Raw genomic sequence first — 27,664 nt, 5'->3', positions numbered from 1 at the left:
TAACAGTAAATATGATAAGTAATCAGAAATCCATGTCATATAATAGAATCTAACAGTAATTTTTTATAGAGTTGATATCAGCCACACGGTAGGTTGAGAAGCAAACAGGTACTATGTGCACAAACTAACTTCACAAAAAGATGAACACAAATAGATGCTTACAGAGAGTAATCAGTGCATGACCACAAATCTCAATCAATCACAGAAATTGGAAACATAGTTTGGAAGTTGGAAGTTGGAGGTAATTAAGCTAGTTATCTAAAAAGGACTTTCTGAGGTTGAGGTGACTAACTTGATCGCACTTGGAAAACATTGTTTGAAATGGGGACAAATAGCAATGCCATGGTAAAGGAAAGGTTTACTTGGTTGGAGCAAAGTTCTGGCAGTGGTACGTGAAGTTCTTTTGGGCTGGCCAGAATAGAATTTATACGGAAACAAAGTTTGAAGCAACTTCCTTAGGGCGTATTGGTTACATGCAAATTGAAATAAAATCTAGATAACTAAAAACTGATGCAAGTCTCATCTAGATCAAAATATGTTCAAGCTGGAAAGACCCACTCGCGCAGAAAAAAATTGACCTCCCTTAAATTCTAAGTATAGGTGGGAGCTACATTAGACAACTATAATGGACAGACAAAGATCTTGCCATAAGAGGAGATCTAACCAGAATATACTAGTGGTCATACCTGTGTTATCCAGATACTTCAAAATGGGTTTTGTATCCATGTTGAAGACTTCAAGAGTAAAAAACTAAATCCTTTACGTGTTATCGTTGTTGTGTTTGGGTAACATAGCTTACTACTAAACAGCTAAGAAAAGGTATAATGTGGTGAGGGATAAATTTTTAATATCTTTTTGAAGGTTGAAGTAGACCACATGAGTTCCACTAGATTGGCAACATGATACACAACAAGGGCAGGCACATGTTGGTGTCCAACACTGAAGCAAAGTGTCGGACACACTGAACCTATAAACCCAAGAAGCTCACTTATTCATCCCATATTGTGAGAAGTAAAATAATATAAAGGATGTAAGTAGAAATGCTGACATGCATCAAAATCATATTAAGATATATGTAATATCTAGCAGCAAAATAATTGAATAAAATCAAGGAAAGTTCAGAAAAGGGAAAGCAGGTGAAATTGGCATGATACACCCCCAAACAGTTCTTTACATAGGTAGCATCCCAAGGGGAAAGCAGGTGAGATTGGCCAATGTGATCTATCTTGTTAAAGAGTTGAAGCGGATGAACTCCTATATTCTGACACCAGTCACACTTGCTGGAGAAAGATATGAGATGGCAGATTCCTTAGTGAAAGCAGCATAATGAGAAATTCTCAGAATGCAAGGAATTGACTCCAAAACTTTGTACACTTCTTTCACTTTTCATGCAAGCTCGAATGCCCACATAAGGAAAAGAAAGAAAAAGAGAATATGATGACATAGCAGTACCTGCATCAACTTTGAACCTTTGTCACCCTCGAACTTCTCAGGAGAAATGGCTGAATAAATCATCAAAAGGCGCAATTTACTTTCAGGGGTTGCGTCCTGTGTAGCAAAGTAATTGATTTATCAAAATGACATCAGCATGAGTAATGAGCATCAGTTTGTTCATTCAAACTCAATTCTTCAATATGCAACCTGCTGTGTCCTCAAAAAATTGATTACTTCCTTCGCTCCTGCATCTCCAAAGACAAGGTCTTGCTCCAGTTGTCCAAGTTCTCGAAGCCCCAATTCTTTGATGATTCTGTTGATTTTTCCAGCAATCTGCAGATGTGAGAAGAGTATTAGTAACCTCTGCCATTATTTAATATAGACAAGTATATGGTGGAATAAGTTAACTTTCTAATATAGCATTTTGCAATAACATACAAGCAAGCTATTTGCATGATACTTTACTTCTCTCTTGGTTATAGACCTACCAATGAACAATTCTGATGGCCATAAATGCACATATGCAACGATTTGTAAATTTATGGATGGAAGTAGATGCTGTGGAGCATATGTCATTAGAATACTTCAAGTGCGTTATCCTAACACTTTCAATTAGTTACCTTCATGTACTTAACAAACTAGGTCAATTCATTTAGGAGAACACAGAAACATTAAATTATTTTTTCCAATCAGCAGGAAACACTAACTAACTGAATCAACAAAGAAAAATAAAAAAAACATCATTAGAAGCATGAAATAGCTGAGTTCCCTATCAAGAAATCTCCTCTCTAGGTAGGCATCAAGTTTCTCAGCAGTCAGCACCTCTGAAAAGTAGTTTGTGTGTGGCCAGATGGCCTTCTTATCATCTATTACACTACTATATTAGGATTAAGGATAGGTACAGGGAAGCAATATAAACCGTATCTTTAGATTCCATGCACTTGGAGACATAAGGCACCTTGCACAAAGAAGCATAAGTTAATATTATCAAAAACTCCTGTAACTTTCAGTACCAAATCTTACAATGATTGTGCATAGAAATTGACTCAGCTATGAAATCATACTATAGCTTTTCCTAGCAATACTAATCATAGCAACAACCAAAAATTTTGGATTATGACATTAATATGTCTAACTTCTGAGAGATAGAAAGCCAATTATACTTTTCTGAAGGAACAATTCATAAATATTAAAACCCCAAAAATTTGGATCATGCTTGACTGCTTCGTTAAATAAGACATGGGAGCTATTTATCCAATTTAACATTGAGATTTTAAACCACCAGACACCATTTTTATAAATCTAGTCAAAAGTGGAATTTACAAGATCCTACAACCATGGTTTAAGTAGAAATAAATAACTATTGCATTATGTTTGTGTTAGAGGGGTTCTAACCAAATATTTAGTTGTACGGGGAGTTTTTTATCATTTTAAGAAGTTAATATATAAATAGAGAGGGGCTGATTAACCCTAATCTTTCAAATTATTCTCCTAATCTTTTCTCTTCTTTCTTCTCTTCTCTTCTCATTCTTCCTAGATCTGAACTACAACTTGCTATCAGAGCATCGATAAATTGAAGCACAACATCTAAATTGTTCTTTTTTTCTCAAAGTTTTTTTATGTGATCGTTGACGCCATCCGTACGGTTGCTGATGTCAACATGTAGGGGTCGAAACGAACATGGATGGATTCACCCTGATTTATGGTGCTTTTTAGTCTTTTTTTCCTCAATTTATGGATGAGTTCTTGAAGGTGTTTACTCGATTTTTAGTAAAAATGAAAAAAAAAAAAAAAAATTCAATTTCGGAGATCTCAATGGCCTGATTTTTTGGGGAGTTTTCGAGATGTTTTATTGGATGGATCTGATCAGTCTCAAATTTATCTAAACATCAAAAGTGGTTTCATTGGATTCGGAGAAGAATTGAGGTGTCAACGACAAAAAATCCTTGATAGTTTTACAGCCAACTCATTTTTTTCGATTTTTGGTCTATTTTGCTAACCTAAATCAGTTCCAGCGCCCATTTAGGCCCTATTTGTGTTGAATATGTCGTCTGAAAGCGGTTCCGTCAATAGTGGGTCCAACATTGGTGCACCGATGTCAATTCCTCCAGTGAGGCTACAGAGATAACCCTGGAGCTCAGATTACGATAGTAAAACTTGATGGTATAATTTCCTAGAGTGATTGCAATCTGTTAAGATGTATATTGGTGGACAAGGAAAGCTAGGTTATCTTACTGGTCGTATTGCGAAGCCCAAAGAGGCTGATCCCATGTATGATCGCTGGGAATAGGAAAATCTAACAGTGATGCCATGGCTTTTAAATTCCATGCAACCCCAACTCAATAGGAACTATTTGTTCCTAGATACAACTAATCAAGTCTGGGAAAAGGTTACAAGATATTCTCAGAAGAAAAATGTTACTCACGTATATCAACTTCACCATAAAGTGACCAATTTTCGCCAGGGGGAGAAAAACCCGACCACATATTATTCCACTCTTCAGACGTTATGGGAAAAGTTGGATCATTATCAAGTGATTAAATGGAGGAATGATGAGGATACTGAGGAGTTCCGCAAATTGATCAACCAGAATCGAGTCTGCTAGTTTTTAGCTAGATTGCATCCAACCTAAGAGAGTTTGTTCAGGTTCAGCTATTAGGTCGTGATTTCATTCCTCCTAAAGAAGATATATATTTTCTTGTGCAAAGCGAGGAGAGCCAAAGGTCTGTAATGCAACCTCTCTCTGAACCACCTCTCACAGCTCTTCTCTCTTGTATGGCTGGTAAATAAAATAAAAGAGCTAAACAGAGTGGCAAAGAGGGTGATGAGAAAGATAAACTCCATTGTGATCATTGTGGCAGAACCTGGCACACCAAGGAGACATGTTGGGATCTAATTGACAGACCTGCTAAGTTCAACAAGGAAAGATTGCAAGAACCTCAATTCAAGCCTAATGCTCATGTTGTTGTCCAAGGCCAACCATAACCTGGTTCCACTGGTTCCAATTCTTCTATTAAATTATCCACAACCCAAGAAGAAATAAAGTGTCTGAGAAACCTCCTTATAAGGCTTGATGGACAGACGAGTTCCTCTTCTTTCGCCCAGTCAGGTACTTGCTTCTGCACACAATGATAGTTTCCTTTCTTCTCATCCATCTTGGATCATTGACTCTGGAGCCTCACATGAATGGTACGTCTTCCTTGTTTAATTCCTCAAGTTGTCATCCGATAAAGACAAGGTAAAAATTGCAGATGGTTCCCTTTCCACCATCTAAGGAAAAAGGAATATCAAATTGATGATTCTTTGTCTTTATTGTATGTACTTCACATTCCAAACATGTCAATAAATTGTTCAGCCAAATTCTTACATGATCGTTGTACTTTTCAAGACTTGGCTTTGGGGAGGATGATTGGTAATAGAAGAATGGCGAATGGTCTCTATGTTTTGGATTCATCTTCAGCACCTTCAACAGCTCTTCCATCAGTTAATCAACGTAGTTTTCCTAGTCAGTCTTATTAGTCTATTTTTGTAGCATGTTCACCTCGGTCATTTATCTTTTCAGTGTTTACGAGTTTTGTTTCCTTATTTATTAAAGTCAATATCTGTTGCTAGTCTTCAATGTGAAGTTTGTTAGTTAGCCAAGCATTGTAGAACTTCTTTTTATCCAAGTAATAAAATGTTTTGATTTGGATCCTTTCATTCGGAAAGTTTCGACCAAAGCAATCCAAAACAAAATAAAAACCCAAATAAAAATAAAAATAAAAATAAAAAAATCACAAACAATAGCAAAAGGCAACAATAATTTTTATTCTCATCATTTTCATTTAAAGCAAGTTTCAATTTTGAATAAAAATAGAGATTATGAAGATTCGCACAATAGAATCTCTCCTTTTTGTAGAAAAATCACAGGTCTATGTTGGGATTATTATAAAGAGGGGAGGAGATAGTGCTAGTCTTCAAACAAAGTTCAATTCATTCGATTCTTACAAAGAGAGAGATTAGGATTTTCTTTTGAGTTAAATTTCTTGTGTACCTATCAGAGTTGGATCAGAGGGGTTTCATCGCACGGCTTAGATTTGCAAAACGTTTCATGGAACCCATTTTTCCTCCATTTTTTGGCAATTTCAAAGTGCGAATGAGAAGTAGCAGATGGGTTTTAATCTTGAGTCCAACTACCCTTATTAAGTTAGTAAAGATTTCACACCATTATCAGTGATGAATGAGAAGTAGCATATAGTGTGACGGATGGACTGGACAGACGAGATCATACTAACAAAAAATGGAGGAAAAATGGGTTCGATGAAAACCTTTGCAAATCCAAGCCGTGCAATGAAACCCCTCCGATCCAACTCCGATAGGTAAGCAAGAGATTCAACTCAAAGAAAACCCTAAGCAATCTCTCTCTAAGAATCAAATAGATTAAACTTTGTTTGTCTTTATAACAATCCCAACACAAACCCATGATTTTTCTACAAAAATGAGAGATTCAATTGTGTGAATCTATGTTTTTACCAGTGTTGTCAAATGCAGTCACATATTTGCATAAGCTACAGACGCATACCTAAAAAATATGTTATCTGCAAATATACGATGGCATATTTTTTTGTGCAATGGCATATATAATATGCGATTGCATATTGTAGTACTGTCCAACAGTTAGAAAAAAATATTTTGCAGCATATGTTATGCCATATTTTTTTGTGAAATAACATACCATCCAACAATCAAAAAAAATTATAGCATATGCCACCGCATATGCGAATGGCATGTGCTAATCGCATATGCTATTTAACACCATTGGTTTTTATCAAGATTCTGTCGAGTGAATCTCCAGAATTTCTGATTTTTTTTTTCAAATTTGTAAGTTGCTTTAAATCAAAATCGTGAGATTCTGAATTATTGTTTCCTTTTGCTATTGCTTGTGGGTTTTTTTATTTTTATTCGGGTTCTTATTTTGTTTCGATTTGTTTCCACCAAAACTTTCTGATACAAATCAAAACATAGACTGGATGATAAATTCTTGTATGTTTCATCTCAGGAAGCTGAAATTCCGAAACGTTTCGTACGAAACGATATGAAATTTTAAACCATGGTATTATAATTCTTATTGTTTATCTGGATGATATCATTGTCACGGTGAGTGACTCTACTGGCATTGCTCATTTGAAGGTTCACTTGGGGACTTGGTTTAATACCAAGGATTTAAGCTTTCTTCGTTACTTCCTTGGAATTGAGGTTGCTCGATCCAAGGCAGGTCTTACCTTATGCCAACGAAAGTATATGTTGAGATATACCTATTGATCCTTCTATCAAGCTTGATGCCGAGCAGGGGAAGTTTTTGAGGACACTGGTGAGTATAGAGGTTGGCTGGTAAGCCGATTTACCTCACAGCTATTCATCAAGACATTAATTATGTTGTTGGAGTTGTTAGTCAATTTATGCATGCTATCTATCGTTGTTGAAGCTAATTTAACCAATTTATGCATGTTGTTGAAGCTAACAATCGTATTTTATGTTATCTGAAGGGATATCCTAAAAAAGGACTTTTGTATCATCCATCCTCTTCCTTGTCTATTTATGGGTTCTCTGGTGTTGATTGGGCTGGTAGTCATACCAATGACGATCTACTTCTGGATATTGCACATTTGTTAGAGGCAATCTTTTACTTGGTGTTGCAAAAAGCAAAATGTGGTGGCAAGTTCTAGTGTTGAGGTTGAATATCGTGCGATACATTCCCTCCGAGATGTTGTGGATTCGTTCTCTCCTTCGAGACATGGTTGTTGACATTCCGTTACCTATGCAAATGTATTGTGATAATCAAGTTTTCATCTTATTCTAGTAATCACGTCTTCCATGAGTGCACAAAGCATATTAGAGTTAATTGCCACTTCGTTCGGGATTTACTCATGCGCAAAAAAATTGTCACGCCCTATGTCAAATCTAGTGATCAATTAGTTGACTTTCTTACTAAACCCATATCTTGTGCACCATTTTCTTCTTTATATTCCAAGTTAGTCATCTTTGATATGTATGTTCTAGCTAGAGGGGAATATAAGAGTTCTTTTTATTTATTTTTTAATGTTTATATAGTAGTGGGTCTACTACTTGTGTGTAAGCCCAACATTATTTTCAACATAATAAAAAACACCTAAAGGAGAGACTAAACCATAATATTCTCTCTCTCTCTCTCTCTCTCCTTGCTTCTTCTCTATATCTTTCTCTACATTTCTCCTCTTAGATTTCTTGATTCTCACTCTCTACTACTTCATTCAAATCAACTTTCTAAAAGACGACTTTGTTGAAAACAACTGAAGGCAAGGTTGCAGAACTTAATGCAAAGGTGAACGAACAACAAAAGTTGATAACAAAGCTTGAAGATGATATATTGAAAGTTTGTACCACTTCATTTGCCCATAACTATTGAATAACTCTATTTTATTAGTTTTATAGGTCTTTTGTCTTTTTTAATCTTTTCACTTATTCGACTTTGTAATCATCTTTAAAGCCTAATTAAGGCTTAGTAATTAATTACTTTTACTGTTCTCTTATTTTCAAGTTGGTATCAAAAAGGGCCTTTCTCTGCTCCATGTCACCCAGTTCATATCTCCACGTGTTTTGGCCCAATCCGACCCACACGTGCGAGGGCGTGTTGAGTTTAGTCCCACATCGGGTACAAATTGCCTTGTCTCTCTCCTTATAAGATCTTAGGCCTCTCCACTCATTGCCAATTTGGTTTCCATCAAAGTTCTACTGATCATACCCTTTTCCTGCATTACTCGCAGGGAAAAATTGTCGCTTTGATTATTTATGTGTATGATAGTCCTTACTAGAGATGATTGTGACAGCATTTCCGAGGTAAATCCTACTTAAGACGTCGATTTGAGATTAAGGACCTTGGGCATCTTTGCTATTTTTTGGGTATTGAGGTTACACAATCCCATTCTAGTATCTTTATCTCTCAGCATAAATGTCCTTGATTTACTCAGTGACTCCGGTCAACTTACTCTCATCCCGCCGATACTCCTATTGAGCAGAATCACAGGTTGGCTGACTCTGAGAGGGAGTGTTTGACAGATACTGGCCAGTATCAGCGTCTTGAGGGAAAATTGATGTACTTGTCTATGACTCATCCCGACATTGCCTATGCTGTTAGTGTTGTAAGTCAATTTATGCACTCTCTTCACACATCTCATCTTATTATTGTCTATCGTATTCTTAGATATCTTAAGGGATATCCTGGTCGAGGTATTTTGTTTAATAATCATGGTCATCTTCACATTGAGGCATGGACAAATGTAGATTATGTTGATTCAAGACTGATAGACGGTCCACTTCTAGGCACTGTACTAAAGTTGATGGCAACTTGGTAACTTGGCATAATAAGAAACAGGATGTGGTTTCTCGGTCCAGTGCTAGGTCAGAATATAGAGCCATGACACTTGGAGTGTCTAAATTGTTGTTGCTCAAGACCTTACTAGTTGATTTGTGTCTATGATAGCCCATTTTTCACTATTATAATAATAAATCAAATATTAATATAGCAGTAAATCCGGTTCAACATAATAGAACAAAGCATATCAAAGTTGATCGACATTTCATTAGAGAGAAAATTGTTTCTGGGCAGATTTGTACTCCCTTTGTTCCTACATCTCAACAACTTGTTGATATACTTACTAAATGTGTTAGCAAAACCACCTTTGAAGGTGTCTTGTCCAAGTTGGGCGTTGCCGACATCCACACACCAACTTGAGAAGGAGTGTTGAATAACTCTATGTTATTAGTTTTATAGGTCTATCCTTTTTAGTTTTTTCATTTATTCGATTATGAAATCACCTTTAAAGCATAATTAGGGCTTAGTAATTAATTACTTTTACTGTTCTCTTATTTTCAAGTATAACCAATGACTGCATATATTAGTTGAAGTGGCACCTTGTTCACTAGTTCCATCTTTTGCATAAGTTGATATTTTTCTACTCGTTGCATCCTCGATAGCAAGAATAATTGTATCATACTTGGAAACTTCTCAATCATTGAGTCTACAAATGTCAATTGTATATCATATTTTATCTTTATCAAGATTATAAGGTGTTGAAGGTGGGTTAAGGTTAGGAGAAGAGAGAATAATGGAGAAGAAAAAGGAATTGAACTTTACTCCTACCATAGACGCCGTGGCTTTTATATCTTAATAAATAAATATGGAAATTACATCTATACACTTCCACATTATTTATAATATTTAACATTCCCCTCAAGCTGGAGAATATATATCATATAATCCTAGCTTGTGATGCAGGACAAAAAGAAAATATGGGGTTTAGGGATTTGGTTTAAGATTGAGTCAAGTATTTGGGTAGGATAGGGTAAACCCAAAAGGAAAATAATTTTTTTGCAATTACGATTTTTTCAGATTTCCAGTAAGATAGATGAAAAGGGTTAGAGGTAAAGGTTTATAGGATAAGGATTAAAGGTTAAGATAATGGAGAAAGAATTAAAAGTTGAGGTTTGTAGGCTTCAAGAATCAAGAATCAAGAATCAAGTATCAAGAAACAGATTTCAAGAATTAATAATTCTAGAAAACCAAGAACAATGAACTAAAAGAAAAAAAAAATAATAAAAAAGAAAAATAAAGATTAGAAGAAAAAAGAGAAAAAAAGTAGAAAGATAAAACATTGGAATCACACCAAGGTTTTCTTTAAATCACACTAAGAATTGTGAAGAATTCAATTCACTTCATGAAAAAAACTCATTCTTTATTTATCAAAATCTTCATTAAAAAAATAAATAAATTTATATATAGAAAATAAATCAAGAATCCTAGTCAAACTAAAATATCAAATAAATAAACCTTATTTACATAACTTCCTCTCTCCTAATTTTCAAATCCTAATAAACTTAAATATAAGACAAACTAAAGTTATTAAACTGCCCCTAAATATTATACTAAGACCACGAGCCAATAAAATATCAAAATAAGCCCAAAAAACATAAAATTAAAGTCCTAAAACAGAAAACTAAATAAATAACTAATCTAAAATAATCCCAAACGATAAATCTAAACCCCAATTAAGTGAAAATCAAAGGTGCCAATTGATTCAGCTGCCAAAATCTGTTGTCAGCTTCTGCTGTCAGAATCTGAAACACTGAAAAGCTTGTTTGATAGAGCTTTTTAAAATTGTTGTGCTGTTGACTAGAATCTGGTAATTACTATTTGATACAACTTCTAAAATCTGTTGTAGTAAGGTAAAATGACAAGAATGCCCTCAAGGTTGATAGTGTAACCAAAATACCCCTATAAATATATAATTACACTAAATATATATAAATGTAATAAAATTATATAAAAAATTAAAAAAATAATTATTTTAATTTTAAAATGTTTATAATTCTAAAAAAAAATTATAGAAAAATTTATAACTCTATAGAAACTTCGACAGCATCTCCTTTTAAAAATGAACATACGAAATTTTCCTGATTAACAAAATACCTGCAGAATACGCAATCCAACATAATGCACCCAGAATACATCAAAAATTACTATAATACCCCTATAAATATATAATTATATTAAATATATATAAATATAATAAAATTATATAAAAAATTAATAAAATTATTGTTTTCATTTTAAAATGTTTATAATTCTAAAAAAAATTATAGAAAAATTTATAATTCTATAGAAATTTCGACAACATCTCCTCTTAAAAATGGACATATGAAACTTTCCTGATAAACAAAATACCTGCACAATACGCAATCTAACATTCACATTACATCGTATATACATAACACATCCATATTACATCGTATATACATAACACATCTACATAATATCTAATTTGTATTCTGACGTCATTTAAATATAACAATCATAGTTAATATATATTTTAACTTTTGCACAATGTATAATCAAAAAGAGAAACCAGGAGGCAATGTCAGGTTATCATATAGATAGTCGGAAGAACGCACAGTTCTTAATCCCACGGTGAGGGAGCCTTTGTTCTTAATCTTTGACTATACAAAGTACTTTTTAGTGATAATGGGGATCCTAAATAAATCCTTATGTTCATATGTATCACAATCATAAGGAAAAAAAAAAAAAACTTTGTGTTCAATATTATATATATGAAAAAATAACAATAAAATAATCGATCACCAACCGATTGATTTTTTGTTGTGAGGACAAAGAGATATTCTATTGTCAGACCAACTTTTACTCTTGAAAATCAAAGAAAATGAGTTATTATACTCTTGAAAATCATTTATCCTAAAAGGTCAAAGACTGACAAGTTTTCAAAGAAAAATTTGTTTTGTTTTTTAAAAGGACTTATTAGTTGCAAAGAATCAATTGGTACTATAAATTGGCTAACTATGTTTGTGATTACAAACTATAAATTGGTGTGACATTAATAAAAGGTGGTATGGCAATAGTAACTCATTTGTTGGTTACACATAATTGTAAAGAAAGGAACAATTTCCTTTGTTGATTGAGAGTTACAATTGAATTTATTTCATGCCCCTACATTTCCACAAAATTTTGAAATATTTCCTTAGAAATGCCACGTGTAATCTAATGGAGAGAGGGTTTCTTCAAAATTTTGAAATGGGTAACCCGCTTCAAAGTTTTTTCCTTCAAGAACTCATCCAATAGTCTAAACTTATTAAATTCAAAAGAAGCAAGGTTTATTCTTGTCGAGCATAGACATGCTTCTGAACCATATGTATACAAGCAAGAATTAAAGTCAATTTTAGAATATTTTATAAGATAGAGTGTTTTGGATACACCTTACACATTTTAAAGAATATTTGAGATACACCTATTTTTTTAAAAACTAATGATATGCCCTCCTTGAGTTCAAACTTCCATGATAGACTAATAGAAAATGACCTAAATTCTATCATGTTCAACTTATATTCGAATATGAATTTTTGGTAAGTACAAAATGATGGGTTATGGATAAGGTTGAATAAATTAAAAGAAATTTAGTAAAGAAGATAACAGATGTAGAAAGAAAAATCAAGGGTTTCTTTGTTTTTTTCTAGAGGTTGAAAATGAGGGTATTTAGATTATTTAGCATTAGTATATAAAATAAGACTGAGGTCAAAGGATGCATGTTAGAAATTTGGAAAACATATGGCATTTACTCAACACAGTCCTACGAAAAATGATTTTCTCGTAGGGATTGAAAAATCATATTTTTATGCCCCATAATTACCATCAACCGTTCAACTAAAAATCAACTATTTTCCTAGATGCAACCGAATACCATGAATCATTCTGTCTAAAAAGCCATTTTATTAGGACCATTTGCTTGAGAAATTATTTGTTTGAAAATTATTTTCAAATGCAATTATACAATCCCCGTATTAATAAAATAAATCAAAACCATTAAGAACAAAAAAACTTATAAATGAAATTAAAAAGGAAAAAAAAACAAATAATCATAAAAAGTGTTTGTAGCTTCTTAAATATAAATAAGTTGAGCAGAGCAGTCAAGGAGAATTTGTTGTTCATCATAAAAATAAAAACAAAAATAATGAAAATTCACTATTTTGAATAACTATATATAAATCATGATAAAATCATTGAAGATAAAAATAAAATAAAAAATGCATGCGTTCTTAATCAAAAACAAAAACCCTACAACAATAGAGTATAAATTGAGAAACTAAAATAAGAAAATGTCTATAAATTCAATAACAAGAATGCATGAAACTCCTTCAAAATTGATCACAAAAAATAAATATATTTATTCAATATAAAAGAGAATAATATTCCAAAAAAATCAAAGAGAAATTTGAAATAACCCTAACAGAAATCTACCAAGAAATTAGCAATTATAAATAACCCTAACAAAAAAATTTATGCTGTAAATCCAACATTCAATATGAAATTTCGTCAAAAATTAGTCATGATAATTGAAATCGATGAGAGAGAGAGAGAGAGCTCACAATCGTCAATGGCATCGATGGAAAAAGGGGCAAACGGAGAGATTGCATTCGATCGGACTTCGAATCGTTGTCGTTAATGGCGTCGATAGCAAACAAGGTCTTCAATGGCGTCGATCGACGTCGCTGTCTTGATCGGAGTTAGATTCAACGAGAAATGGTGTCGATGGGTTTTGAAAGCTTGCTGTTTACAGTCGTCGTCAATGGGTTTTTATTTAATGATTAGCACGTCACCGTCGTCGATGGGTTTCGATCGGAATGATGGTCATCGTCGTCGTCGTCGTCGTCGAGGTGGGTCACTGATGCTGTTGAAATCGATGAGAAAGAGAGAAGTGATAAAGACGAAGACAGTAGAGATTTTTTATCGCGGATTGTGCGTGGAAATAGGACATATGACGAAGGGTAATTTCGTCATTTCACTCGAGCGTTTTAAAACGCAGTTGCGCGAAGCTGTTCTCATGCGCTTCTCGTTTCATCATTTTTTTCACAAAATTGCATTTCCAAATTCAAAACGTTGCGTTAGAAGCGTTATCAAACACGCAAATAATCATAAATCATAGCTTTTTAACGCAAACGCAGGTAAAATTGTGTTTAGAAGCGCAATCAATCAGCACCTAAATAATTACAAATTTTTCATCTAAACCCTTGACCGTTGACTTGATTTGCGTTCCGCATTAAAATGCTTCAACCAAATAAGCTCACTAGAAGAATGAGACACAACTCTATATCCAACTTCTTCCCCTAACTTGGCCACCACTATCTGCTTCTTACTCTTCCAAGACCCAAGATTACCCCAAGGAATGTACAATAACCTAAGGTGGATCTTCTATCTGAGGGAGAATCAACCCAATTTGCATTTATATTTCCTTTTATCTATGTATGACCATTGGATTTGTGCAATAAGCCACATCTAGGAGATGCCTTTAGATATCTAATAATACGTTAAACAGCTACCAATAAGGCATCCTAGGTGTCTCCATAAACTGGCTCACAATACTAATAGCATATGAGATATCTTGTCTTGTGAGAGTTAGATAATTTAGTTTCACAATTAATCTTTTGTACCGACCTCGATTATCAAATAAATCTCCTTATTTAGTCGTAAGTTTCAACTTTGGATCCATTGAGGTCTACGAGTCATCGAGGATTGGTTTTTAGTAAGCCCAACACATTAGGGATTGATGAAAAATGATTAGCGATATTAGTTACCTAATAAATAGCACCAAAATATGGTTTTCATTGCTTCAAATTCCAATCCAACACAATGTTACTTGGAAAACACACTATAGCATTTAGTGGTGTGACACATTAGAAGCATTAAGCTTGTAAATTATTATAACAGGAAATAAAATAAATGGCCTTCACTTTATAGAGAAAAACGAAAGTTAAGTTGTGAGAATTATGAGATGTTAACAACACATAAAGTTGTTTATGAGACACAGGTATTAGCAATATCTAGGTCACAAATGGGTGATAGAATTCAAGTTCCTAATCATAAGAAGGTTTTCAAGGACTTCTTGATGTAGGATGACCTAGATTTGTTGGATTCTAAAGATGTTCTACTTTAGGAAGGGTGTTGGAAAAGGCTAATCAAGCGGTGAAAATGGAGAAGAAAAACTATAGAAAGGTTTTTAGGCCCAAAAGGGTCATTCGTCATTGTGAAAGGTTTCACAAGACCAATTGGCCATATTTAAAAGATAGAAATTTTGCAATAGGGTGTGATTATTATATTTAGCCGTATGAAATAGGGTATAGGATAAATTTTAATAAAAAAAATTGGTATAGGGTGTTTATGGTAAAAGGAGAATTGAATATGTTTCTTGATGAGGTTAGGATTCTTGATGGGTTATTGATAGATTCTTGATGGTTTTTCAATTTTTTTTTTTTTTTAAAAAAAAGAAACATTAATTAGAAAAAAAAAAAAAATGGTAGATTTACCTTAGAATCACCCAAATAATGTTCATGGCATCACCAAGTTGAATGCCCCAACATTCAAGTCATAAACAAAAAAATTATACAAATATTTTTTATTCATTCACATCTCCCTAAAACAATCTATTACATTGTTTAAAAAGAAAAACCAATTACTAAAATTTAGAGAACTAATTTAACTCTACCTTCCAGTAACTAATTTGACTCTTAACTTCATTACAAAGTAAAATTCCCAATTCAACAAAAAATTGTCCTGCTAAACTAAAAATACCTCTAAAACAAGTAGGACTAAAAAACCTGAAAAAAATTAAAAAATACTATTGTATCCCGAAAAAATAAAAATGGACGCCTATGATTTCTATTGTCCCCAAGAAAATTTCTATTTCGGTAAAGACTCCTACCAAACTTAAAATATCTAGTAATAAAATTATAAAACAAGGACTAAAAACCTAAAACAAGTATAAAAAAAATACTCTTACATCCCTAAAGTTTGTCCAATTCATAACGGCCATGATTTCTGATATCCCCATCACTTCTCCTAAGCAATAGAGGGACCAAAATAACATCTGGTCCACAAGAAGTCAAACTATTGTAAGAAAACCAATGACAATACATGTACAACATGGCTAGGTTTTATATGGGTAAAATGGCATGAGTCAATACGCACATAAATGGAATAAAATTTAGCATATTTACATTCCAAATTTCCAATTCTTCATGGCAAAAAAAACTTTCAAAATGCTCTATCGGAAAATGAATACAAGCCATTCTGAATCCAACCATTAGTATGGCATTAATAAGAACAATAAACTCACCTCTACATGAAGGGAAAGTTTGTCAATTTGTTCACTATATTGTGGCAAAGCTTGAACCATTTTTTGCAAGTCTCTTGTTGAAAGCTCACTACCATCTCTATACAACAGAATAACTTGGTGGTGAGAAACATACTGCAACAAGATAGTATCTAAGAAAAAAAAGGCCCAAAATTTACAACAATTCTAATCGATTGAGAGATTTTATAGATACTAGAATTTTTCTGTAAACCTATGCAAAATTAAATAATAAAACAGACAGGTCATTCTCAGACTACCCAAGACAAATTTCAAGTCAGGAACCAAAATAAAGAAAGCAAGAAGTAACAAAACAATCATAGCTTGATGACAATTATATGCTAGAAGTGTCCTGTTGCAGTAACTTTTGTAGATAACCCATAGCTTCTACTAGCTGGAATAATTGCATACAGCAATCTAAACTGTGGATCAAAACTATATCCAAAACCAAGTACAAAACAATCATTTTAGCACATGTTTTTATAAGTAAAAAATGTATTGATGACAATGAGAAAAAAAAATACAAACATTTTAGCCCCACACATTGAGACTTGAGAGAGCTGCTTTTTTAAAATGCTTCCATGTTAAGTACACAATATTAAAAAAAAAAGAGTTTTGAAAAACTGATGCACAACTAGGTAGCAACAACACTTTTAGGTTCATGACAGATGTATAGACACATGCATCCATGCCAACACATCCTAACACATTTCTTAATGCATAAGGAAATATCACCCTTCACTTAAATGATTCACTACAAAGGAAAAAAGACAAAGAGGGTGATGATTTACATCTACCATATAAACTTATCTATTAAGTTTTGGAATACACAGGAGCACGTGCGTGCAAGCACACACATATACATATATAGGGGGAGGGAGATAGAACAAAAGAAGGCCAAGAAAACCTACCAATTACAAGGAAAGGAGTTAAATAAAGCAGCAGAAACTCAAGATCACTATTTATCCTTACAGACCATCTCCCATCTAAACATTGTCTTCAAAGGAACACCTTAAAAATTCCTCGAATAGTTTCCTCCAAAAATCCAAAAAAAATAAATTCTTGCTTCCTGTATGTATGTTTATTCCTTTCAAAAGCTCAACTATTCATCTCCTTCCAGATGCACCACCAAATGGAAAATGGAGCTAAACTACATTAAATATGGCTAATTATATTATAATAAGTGTGTATGGATGTGTCAATGTTTGTGGGCTTGTGAAGACACCATATCAGATACCTCACAAGTCACATCTATGTCAAACACCAAAACATGTCCATGTCCTTGTTATATAAGTGTACAATTATATCATTATAAACAGCATTTAAGTACTAGCTGAAAAAAAATTTAAATAAATTTATAGTTGATTGAAAAAGTGGGTCAGGGTGTATGCAATACCTCAGTATAACATAATGTATATGACACGAAAAAATTTCGGAAAATGGAGTTCTCTTTGTTTTTTTTTTTTTTATAAATATTCTAGATTAATCAGATTATAATATCCAATGGCTTGACCCTGCTTTGCAATAACTGATTATTCCATTGGAAATTTCCTTATATAATAAAGGATGGTGGATCATCAAGTTCCATTTTTTTTGACAAGTATCATCAAGATCTTCTTGCATACTAGTGACAGTTACTTCAAACGAAACCACCACATTGTACTAAGGTGAAACTTTTAACAGAGATACATCTAAACCTGATCATCATGGTACTTGACTTCATCTTCATCATCTATGCTTAATCCCACAATATTGAGGCCCAGAATCATGTTAATCAACTTAAATTATAGAAATAAATATATCTATAGAGCAATACGAATTCCATACAATAAACCTTGAACCATGCTGAATCTTTGCAGCGTTGTTCTTCGTTACAAAGTTAGTCATCTTATCATGTAATCGTACACTAGCCTGCCAAACAAGTTAATCAAAAAGCATTCAGATTGATGTATGTAAAAAGCGAAGATTCAAATAAATAAAGCTTGAGCCATACATCTGCAATATGTGCATGGCGGAGCTCAAGCCAGATAGGATCATGGTCCTCCAAGAGGACTTCCTTCTTCTCAGGTGTACTACCTGTTTTGCTTGGAACCTAAATAATATACATACTTTATATGTTAACGTCCCAGATAGAGTATACTGCAGAGAAAACTTAAAATGAGAACAATAATCTACAAATTAACTTTGGAGTAGAAAAATATACCTCATGGACATATTTATTTCCATCCATATTCAGTAAATCATGGCACATGGCGTCATAAGTCCATTCATGTATGACAGGGGCAATCTACAAGTGCAAATTTAGCATATTAAAAATTAAATATTAAATATTGAATAAGATGATTCTGCATAATGAATGGAAGTAAAACCTGATCTACAGATCTGTCCAGGATGAGCAACTCGCATGTTTCTGTCTGGGGAAAGTGGGGTATAGTGCTTTTATACTTAGTCAGGCAGTTCCAGACAGAAGCAGCCAGCTTTGTAGTAACCACATCACGAAATGTTGTCACTGTGGATGCATCAAGAGATTTGGCAGCACGGTAGCGAACAAATGGAAACTCCTGAGAAAATGTAAACACATCATAAAATTTTGACAAAAAAAAAAAACCTAAAAAAGAAATTGAAATTTGGATTTATTAGAAACACATTATATTCCCACCTTTGAGGTGGTCATAAGCAAGGTCTAAAATCTTGTTTCAAGGCAATGTTTTGATCATGAGAAAAACAAAAATGGTCACAACCAAAACATTTTGAAACATTCCCAAAATTTGAATGGATGTTTCCTGACAGTTTTGGCTGAAACCGGAATGTTCCGTCGAAAAATTCCAAAATGGCATGAAACTTTGAACAATAGTCAATAACCATGCATGTGAAAATATAGGAATAATAAATGAAGTGAAATATTAAAGTACACTTACTTCAACATAGAACATGGTACAACATGCAATGGAAAGGTTGAACAGGATATGCATAGCCGATGTGAAATAGTTGGGAGTTGGGACATTGAATTACATATACTTAGTCCCCAAAACAAGGATTAAACAAGGCAAATAAGGTCAAAAAGTTTTCTAAAGGTCTTAAAAGAAAAAAACAAGATGGGTTATCGAAATAGTTTGATTTATAAAAAGAATAATGAAAAAGCTTGCAAAAACAAATCCAATTCTCTTATTCGGATTGAGGAAAGTACATGAATCGAGTTAAAAATCAAAATGGACGTAATCAAGTGAAATAAAAGTTACAAAATCAAGTGCTAGTAATATCACTGTACTTCAGTAGTGAATAGAGTTCACACACATGTAGTACCTGATCTATGAAGCGGCCTTTTCTTTTCTTTTCTTTTCTTTTCTTTTTATGATGAATAAAGCATTCATTTTCTCGTGTAATTTTCGGGATTTGAAACAAAAAGTAGTAAAATTTATAGAGGACTACAAGTGAATTACAAGTAACACAAAAATGCTGACGAAAACATTACTTGATACAATAGTCACTCCGACTTTTTCAAAAAAGCACGTTTAAATCACGATTTTAAAGACTGGCGATTAAATCACAACTTTTTGAAAAAGTCACGATTTAAACACCAAGAAAATGTGATTTTTTTTTTTTTTTTTTTTCGCTGAGCAAGCTATTTTAAAAGGGTTTTTCCAAAGACCATTTATTCTTATAGTCTAAAATAGGATTTGATGATATAAATGATAACACCACTTAATGGAAAAAAAATACATTGTCTTAAACTATTTCAATTTTTTCCCCATTTTTTCATTTTTTTTGGACTTTTTCCCTTGCCGACTTATTCCCGAACCCCAACTTGGTGACTATGCTTTATACCACAAGTATCATATTTTTATTGTCTATAAAAAAATCATGCACATTGCCTTGCATCCAATATCATCATCATCAAAGCCTTACTCCAAAAATTTGGAATCTTGTCCTTTCATTCAGTTATGTCTGGGAAGTCATGAATCAACACTACAAGCTATACTTTCATTTTTCATCTCATTTCTGTCATAATTGAAATGAAAAACGAAAGAAGAACAATAAGTATTCAATAGTCTCTAATCACCATGAATCAACACTCATGGGTACCAAGTCCATACCCTCAACGAGGCAAAAACTGTAGCAATGCGGGTGGCCATCACGTTCAAACAGGCATCATATTGGCTAGAACTCTCCACATTTTCCCCAAAAAGTTCCTCCAATGCTCTCTCGTTATCAGTGATGAAACCCTGTAGCAGTCAAAATATGATATTAAGCATGAAACAATTAGAGAAGAGAATCGCTCCTCCAACAACCTCCTTCCCTTCTGTGGGACCAATTTTACACGAGACATTAAGCCATAGGAACTATTCATAAAAATGTTCAAAATGAAATCCAGGTCCAATTGAACCTAGTTTGACCACAGAACCAGGCTTGACCTGCCTTCTTTTGACCCACAACTCACTCATTGGTTTTCAGGCCCATGATTTGAACACAATATTGGTTTTCTGACCTATTTTCTTTGGAGGCTCATTGCATGAGTCTAACAGGGGCATCATTTTTTCATTAAATTTTATATTTTATAATTCTAATCACTTTCTTTATTTAAGTCCAGATTTCTGTTTTAGTTAAATTGTAGTATGATTAGTATTTAGAGTTTTGTGTAATACAAATGTGTAATTTTCAGATTAGAATGAAGCAAGATTGAGTTATTTGAGCATTATTTTAAATTTTTCTGTGTTTTACATGTGCTGAAGCATAAAATGAGGAAGTTAAATCATTTCTTTATTTTTCCCCTACTCCCTCCTATATTTTCTTACCCTAATATTTGAAAGCATAAACCTCGAATTGTAGTTCCAATCCTTAAACCATAACCTAATTTATCTCCACTTCAAAACAGTTCTTTAACCACCACAATTAATTCCTTCTAAAAATATTTTCCTGGAAAATTATAAAACCCAAAACCCTGCTTTCCAAAAAATTTCCAGCACATTTCAAAGTGGTTTTTGTTGTAGAATTCAATCACACTTTTTCAAATGTGATTTACATCCTTCAACTTGCTGATAGTAAGGATTTTCAATTGCATTAAGATGCGAGTATTGTAGTAGCCTCAAGAAGTATCTAAATGTGCCCTATTCTTCCTTTGTTTCAAAAAAAGTTTGCTTTATGATCGAATGTGAGACTAGTTCAGGACCATAGGCTAGTCTCATACCATCTCAAACAAAACATTAAATGTTTTGGTATGTCTCAATTGAGACAGTCTTGGTTTTTCTCCTAACTAAAACGTTGCCTCAAACTCAATTTAAACCTTGGTTCATGACTATAATAATTATTGTCCATAGCCTAATGCCTTATATGGATGCAATGGTTCCTCCTCCAATTGGATAGCAAAAAATTTAAATTTAGATGCAAGCACTAAAGAAATCACTGATTCGGTCAACAAAGGAATAATTGCAGGTTAAGCAGGCTTAATTATTAGATATCTGGAAGTTAGGTCCTCACCATAGTTAATAAAGTCGGGATCAATTCACGAATTGCACATTAATGAAACGAACTAAACAATTTTATTTCAAAACAACACTCGTATTCAAAGATTGGTGAATTTTTGAATTACACGTACAAGTCGGGGATTGTATGACAAACTAAATAAATCGAATGAGAAAAACGGGTATGAAAAGAAGTCCTAAAGCCTTACCTTTTTTACTCTCTATTCTGTATCAAAGCCCTAATCCTCAAACCCCTTATCCTCTAACCCCTTAAATTCACATTTAGTAGCTATCACGATGTTGAATTGAGCTTCCTCGGATTAAATTCGAATTTCAACCAGGAAAAGTTTAGGGTGAAATTGGAGTTTAGCAACTTGTCGAGGAACATAAATAAAAGGTCGTTCTCTTCATTGAATTTTCTTTTTATCTCTTTGTTACCTCTTGGATTTTCCGAAGAAATTTGTGAAGGTGATTTAATTGAAGTTTCAGACAAATGGAGCAAAGGGATAATGTTCTTTGGAAGTTGCTCCCTTTTACTTTCTGGAAAAAAAATGAATTTTTGAAGGTAGATGTTGTCTACTCCATAAGTTTCAGTAATTCCATATGAAGGTATTGATGGAGTGAGACCTTCTCTAGAAGATATAGGGTTTTTAAATGTTGCGTTTCCAAAGCAATTGGGAAGTGGGGTAACTGGATAACATTCTTTGTATTGTGATTCAAAGAAAACAAACTGTCAAATCTGAAGGAAGATGGAACGTCAATGGACTAAGCTCATTAGGGATGGAATGGGAAAGTTGGCAATAGATTTTAGGTTTAGGTTTTCTGGAGAAGAGAGAAAGTGTGATAAGCTATTTGACTCATCTACACAAATATATATATACTACAACAAGGGTCACATGTTATTTAGAAAAATAAAGAACATAAGAAAATTAAAAATAAATATAAAACCATAGCTAACACTCATGGCTTTAAAACTTGTCCGAGACCAAGACGTATCACAAGGGTTAACTCGGTATCGGAGCTGAACGAGACCAACTAACAGTTACTTTTTTGACTGAGATTTAATACCTTAATTTTTTGATTTTTTGAATGAGACATCTCAAACATATCGAAAAACTCATCCGAGACGACTTGGTATCGGGCCTGGACGAGACGAGACACGAAACCGAGTTTTAAAACCATGCTAACACTCCCCCTCAAGCTGGTACATGGATATCTGGCATGCCCAGCTTGGACAAAGCGCTCTCAAAACATTGTTTTGCTAACTGCCTTGGTGAGGATAGCCGCCAACTGTTGAGAGGAAGAAACAAATGGAATACAAATTTGTCTGGATAGAATCTTTTCACGAACAAAATGACGATCAACCTCAATGTGCTTCGTTCGATCATGTTGAATTGGATTGGTTGCAGTGCTAATGGTTGATTTGTTATCGCAATACAGTGATAGAGGCAAAGAGACAGGAAGCAACAAATCAAAGAGAAGCGTTTTCAACCATAGCAATTCACAAACCCCGTGTGCGATGTCTCGAAATTCTGCTTCTACATTAGAACGGAAAACCACATCCTGTTTTTTGCGTCACCAAGTGACTAGATTACCTCCAACCATTGTAGAGTAACCTGAGATCGATCTTCTATCAAAATCTGATCCAGCATACTCGACATAAGTCCATGCTTCAACCTACAAGTGATCATGATTAGCAAATAGAAGACCATGATCTGGACAGCCTTTTAAATATTGTAGGATCCAAGTAGTTGCCTCAAGGTGTGGTGTACAAGGAAAGTGCATAAAATTGACTCACAACACTGATTGCATACGCAATATCAGGACATGTCATGGACAAATATATCAATTTCCCAACAAGGCGTTGATATTGCCCAATATCAAACAATAACTCCCCCTCAAAATCAATCAGGCGATGATTCTGCTCAATTGGACTATCAACAAGTCGATAACCAAGTTGGCCAGTGGCCCAAAGGAGATCACGAACATACTTGCGTTGGGAAATGAAGATGCCAGATCGTGATCGAGCAATCTCAATGACGAGAAAGTACTCGAGATGACCAAAGTCATTTACTTCAAACTGGCAATTAAGATATGATTTAATAGAGGCAAATCCCCCAATATCATCCCCAATAAAAACAATATCATCCATGTACACTATGAGAGCAACTGACTTAGGGGGCGATTGATTCAGCTTCTTAAAATTGCTGTCAGCTTCTGCTGTCAGAATCTGCTGTCTGAATTTGCTGTCAGAATCTAAAAAGCTGAAAAACTTGTTTGATAGAGCTTTTTAAAACTGCTGTGTTGTTGACTAGAATCTGACTGTGGACTGTTTGATACAGCTTCTAAAATCTGCTGTAGTAGGGTAAAATGACCAGAATGCCCTTAAGGTTGATAATGCAACCAGAATGCATAAAAATTACCAGAATACCCCTATACATATAATTACACTAAATATATATATAAATATAATAAAATAATATAAAAAATTAAAAAATAATTATTTTAATTTTAAAATGTTTATAAATCTATAAAAAAATTATAAAAAAATTTATAATTCTATAGAAATTTCGACAGCATCTCCTCTTAAAAATAGACATATAAAATTTTCCTGATAAACAAAATACCTGCATAATACACAATCCAACATAATGTACGCAGAATGCATCAAAAATTACTAAAATACCCCTGTAAATATATAAACAACTCTATAAAATTTTCAACTCCAAAATTATTGAACCAGGAAAGAAACAACTCTATAAAATTCATAAAATTAGAACTATTTGGTGAGAAATTACATATAGTCCTCGAAAAAGGATGTAAACAATTAATATCAAACTCCTAAAAATTTCCTAAACTAACATCATACCCAAGGTTACTAATTTTTTATTTAATCCCAACGAAAATAAACAAACCATATAGATAATTCCGCCATAATTCTGCATCTTGTTTGCTTTTTGAATGAAGCTCACTCAAATTATTTCAAATTGTACAATCTTGAGATCATTAGCATCAAACTTGAAGCATTCAAAAATAGAAAAATATAGCCACATATTAAGAGATGAGATTGTACAACATCATTGAGGCAGTTAGAGACCTATTAATCATGGTAGTCTCTCACTTATTTGCAATTCTAGCAATGGCTAATGTTGAGGAGAGCTCCCTCTTCATAAAGCTAAATATGTCGTCACATAATTACATCACAAAATGCAATCAAACTCTAACCAGAATAACATACTTTCTAATTTTTTCCCTGTTTTTTTGTGTGTATTTTCCAATTATGGAAGAACTTTGATGCAGGATGAATTAGGATTTTAATTTTGGTAGTTTGAAAAGAGCTAAGAATATTATTATTGCACAACCAAGGGTATAACTCCAAGTTTATATTTTATTCTATTTTTTATTTTTATGAACTCCCACATTCAATAAAATCTAGCTACAACCTCAAACAATATCTGTTACGAATATTATAATCTCAAGCAAATTACTTTAAACATGGAACAAAGGCAAGTGGAAGGGTATTCAATTATCATAGTTCTGTAATTTGCCATTCAAGTTAAAAAAATTACTTTAAACATCAACTAAAATTCAAATATCATATTGTTTATTATCTTGAATTGCTGTCTTTCTTCTTCTTGAATTGTTTATTATCATATTCTTATATTGTTTCCTAGAGATAATATTTTTGAATTTTACCGATGTATATTGGTTAGAAATTTTTTATCAAATATTATCAATATTTGATTTAGGTTTCTAAAAGATGTCTAATTTCCTATCTGTTCTCCAATTGGAGTTCCGACGTAACCAAAATCTCCTACGATTTACCTCTATAAAGATAATAACAATTAACATATATTTCTCATCATTTCCGATCCAAAAAAATTATATTAAAGTGAAAATTATCCCTGAAAATATAAAAATACATAAACAAATCGACATCAAAATCCAGATTCATTGTAGATTTGGGTTGATAAATCGACATCGAAAACCCAATTTTATAAAACCCTAAACTATATGAATCTATTGAAGTTGTGGGAACTAAAACCTGAGAAGATATGAATCTATTGTTCGTTTGGGGTTCAAATCTTGGTGAGTTGAGTTGGAGATCGATACTGTGATGGATATACAGGTAAAACCCATTCTCTAAATCAAAAACCCAAACTAAAAATCGTATTCGATTTACAAAAAAATTGAAATTAAATTAATTTTCAATGTAGAGAGAGAGAGAGAGAGACCTGTAAGAGTTGATGCAGAGGTCGAACTCCTTGCAGATCTGTGTGAGATCTGCTGCGAGAGAGAGAGCTTTGCGAAGATCTGTGCGAGTTGGAGATCCAACAGCTGTGCGCAGCTGTGTTAGACGATTGAAGACCAAGATGAAACAGAGAAAGAGGTGTCCGAGAGCGAGAGAGAGGTTTGAGAAGGCTGCTGTGTGTGCGAGAAAGAGGTTGAACAGAGGTTCAATAGCGCTTCTATCGTCGTGCTGTGAAGGCTGATATTGTGCGAGAAAGAGATTGAAAGAGCTTCAGTCGTCGTGGTTGAACAGAGCTTCTGTCTTCGTCTATTCGATGGAGAAGCTTCTGTCTTCGTCTATTCGATGGAGAAAATAGGGAGGGGTAGAAACGTCTTTTAGATGAACCGTTTATTCGGTATCTCAAACTCCCACAAACGCAAAATAAAAAAGCTCCCTCAAACCGCTTCTCTCATTTGCGTTCCAAACCGCAAAAATTTAACGCAATTTCAAAACGCAGCGGCTGGATGTGTTTGATTCAGCTTCGAAACGCGACATTTTGACACAAACGCCGGTAAATTTGCGTTTAAAAGCGCAATCAATCGCCACCTTACCATTAAGATGAAGAAGAAATATAGTGTGATTAGCAAAACTTCGAAGGAAGCCATATTGTACCATGGCAGCCGCAAATCTATCAAACCAAGCACGAGGAGACTGCTTGAGACCATACAAAGAGCGTCTCAAACGACAAACCATGTCATGATGAGTAGGAGAGCAGAAATCGAGACAAGGAGTCATATAGACTTCTTCATGTAAGTCTTCATTAAGAAAGGCATTCTTCACATCAAGCTGATATAGGGGCCACAACCTATGAGCAGCAAAAGAGAAGAGAACACGAATAGTATATGCATCTTGGCAACTAAAGCAAAGGTCTCCTGATAGTCCACACCATGAGTCTGAGCCAAGCAATAAAGCCATTAGGATTATGTTTGATAATAAGGACCCAACGACAACCAACAACCTTTCATCCTGCAGGAAAGGGTACCATTTCCTAGTTCTAAGTCTTCTCAAGAGCATGCAATTCTTCAAATATAGTTTCGTTCCTATTAAGACTTGCTAGGGCATCTACAAAAGAAGAATGTGGACGCATAGAAGAAATAGAAACCAAAAAACAATGGTGAGATGGAGACAATGAACTGTCAGAGACAAAATTAGAAATAGGATAAGTACAAATATGTTTGACTTTTCAAAGAGCAATAGGACGATCATCAGGAGCACAAGAAGCAATAATTGAAGGTGAGACATGGGCAAGAGGAGATGCTAGTGTTGAAGATGTAGGACAATCTGGCTATAAAGATGAGACCTATAACTGCTTCCTGCGAGAGTAAACCTGCAATGGAGGGGAGTGGGAGGGAGTAAGATCAAACAAAGAAGGCACAAGAAGTGGAATAGGAGGAGAGAACAGTAGAAACACGATATGAATTACATTTGATAGAAACTACTCCCCTTGAGATACAATCGACCCAGAAACATAAGGACCATGCTCAAAAAAGGAGAAATCCATGGATATAAAATGACGAAGACTGGGGGGATGAAAGAACCGATATCCTTTCTGAGTATGAGAGTACCCTAGAAAAAGACACTTCAGGGCTTTAGGAGCTAATTTGGAGCACACCTGACTTTTAATTTGAACAAGGCATATGCACCCAAAGACTTTAGGTTGAATTTGAAAAATAGGACGATCTCGATATAAGATCAAATAAGGAGTGGAGAAGCCAAGGATACGAGAAGGGGTGCGATTAATAATATATACCGCTGTAAGAATCGCATAAGCC

At 33.9% G+C, this 27,664-nt stretch overlaps 1 protein-coding gene across 1 annotated transcript in view; it reads right to left on the bottom strand.

Annotated features, from left to right (window-relative positions):
• Nucleotides 1-27,664, bottom strand: part of LOC147389118 (SNARE-interacting protein KEULE-like) — a 53,068-nt gene that overhangs the window by 13,068 nt on the left and 12,336 nt on the right. Inside the window, exons 8-15 of the mRNA XM_086417650.1 lie at nt 20,237-20,365; nt 18,512-18,703; nt 18,346-18,429; nt 18,136-18,234; nt 17,977-18,053; nt 16,128-16,224; nt 1,642-1,767; nt 1,453-1,548 (exon numbers count right to left, since the gene is read on the bottom strand). Coding sequence (XP_086273776.1) covers nt 1,453-1,548; nt 1,642-1,767; nt 16,128-16,224; nt 17,977-18,053; nt 18,136-18,234; nt 18,346-18,429; nt 18,512-18,703; nt 20,237-20,365 — 900 coding nt within the window. The remainder of the gene's footprint in view (nt 1-1,452; nt 1,549-1,641; nt 1,768-16,127; nt 16,225-17,976; nt 18,054-18,135; nt 18,235-18,345; nt 18,430-18,511; nt 18,704-20,236; nt 20,366-27,664) is intronic.

The sequence above is a fragment of the Akebia trifoliata genome, chromosome 12 (genome assembly GCF_017979445.1).
Source record: "Akebia trifoliata isolate Shusen 1 chromosome 12, ASM1797944v1, whole genome shotgun sequence".
In the NCBI taxonomy this organism is placed as follows: domain Eukaryota; kingdom Viridiplantae; phylum Streptophyta; class Magnoliopsida; order Ranunculales; family Lardizabalaceae; genus Akebia; species Akebia trifoliata.
This window is presented reverse-complemented; position numbering and strand designations above follow the sequence as displayed.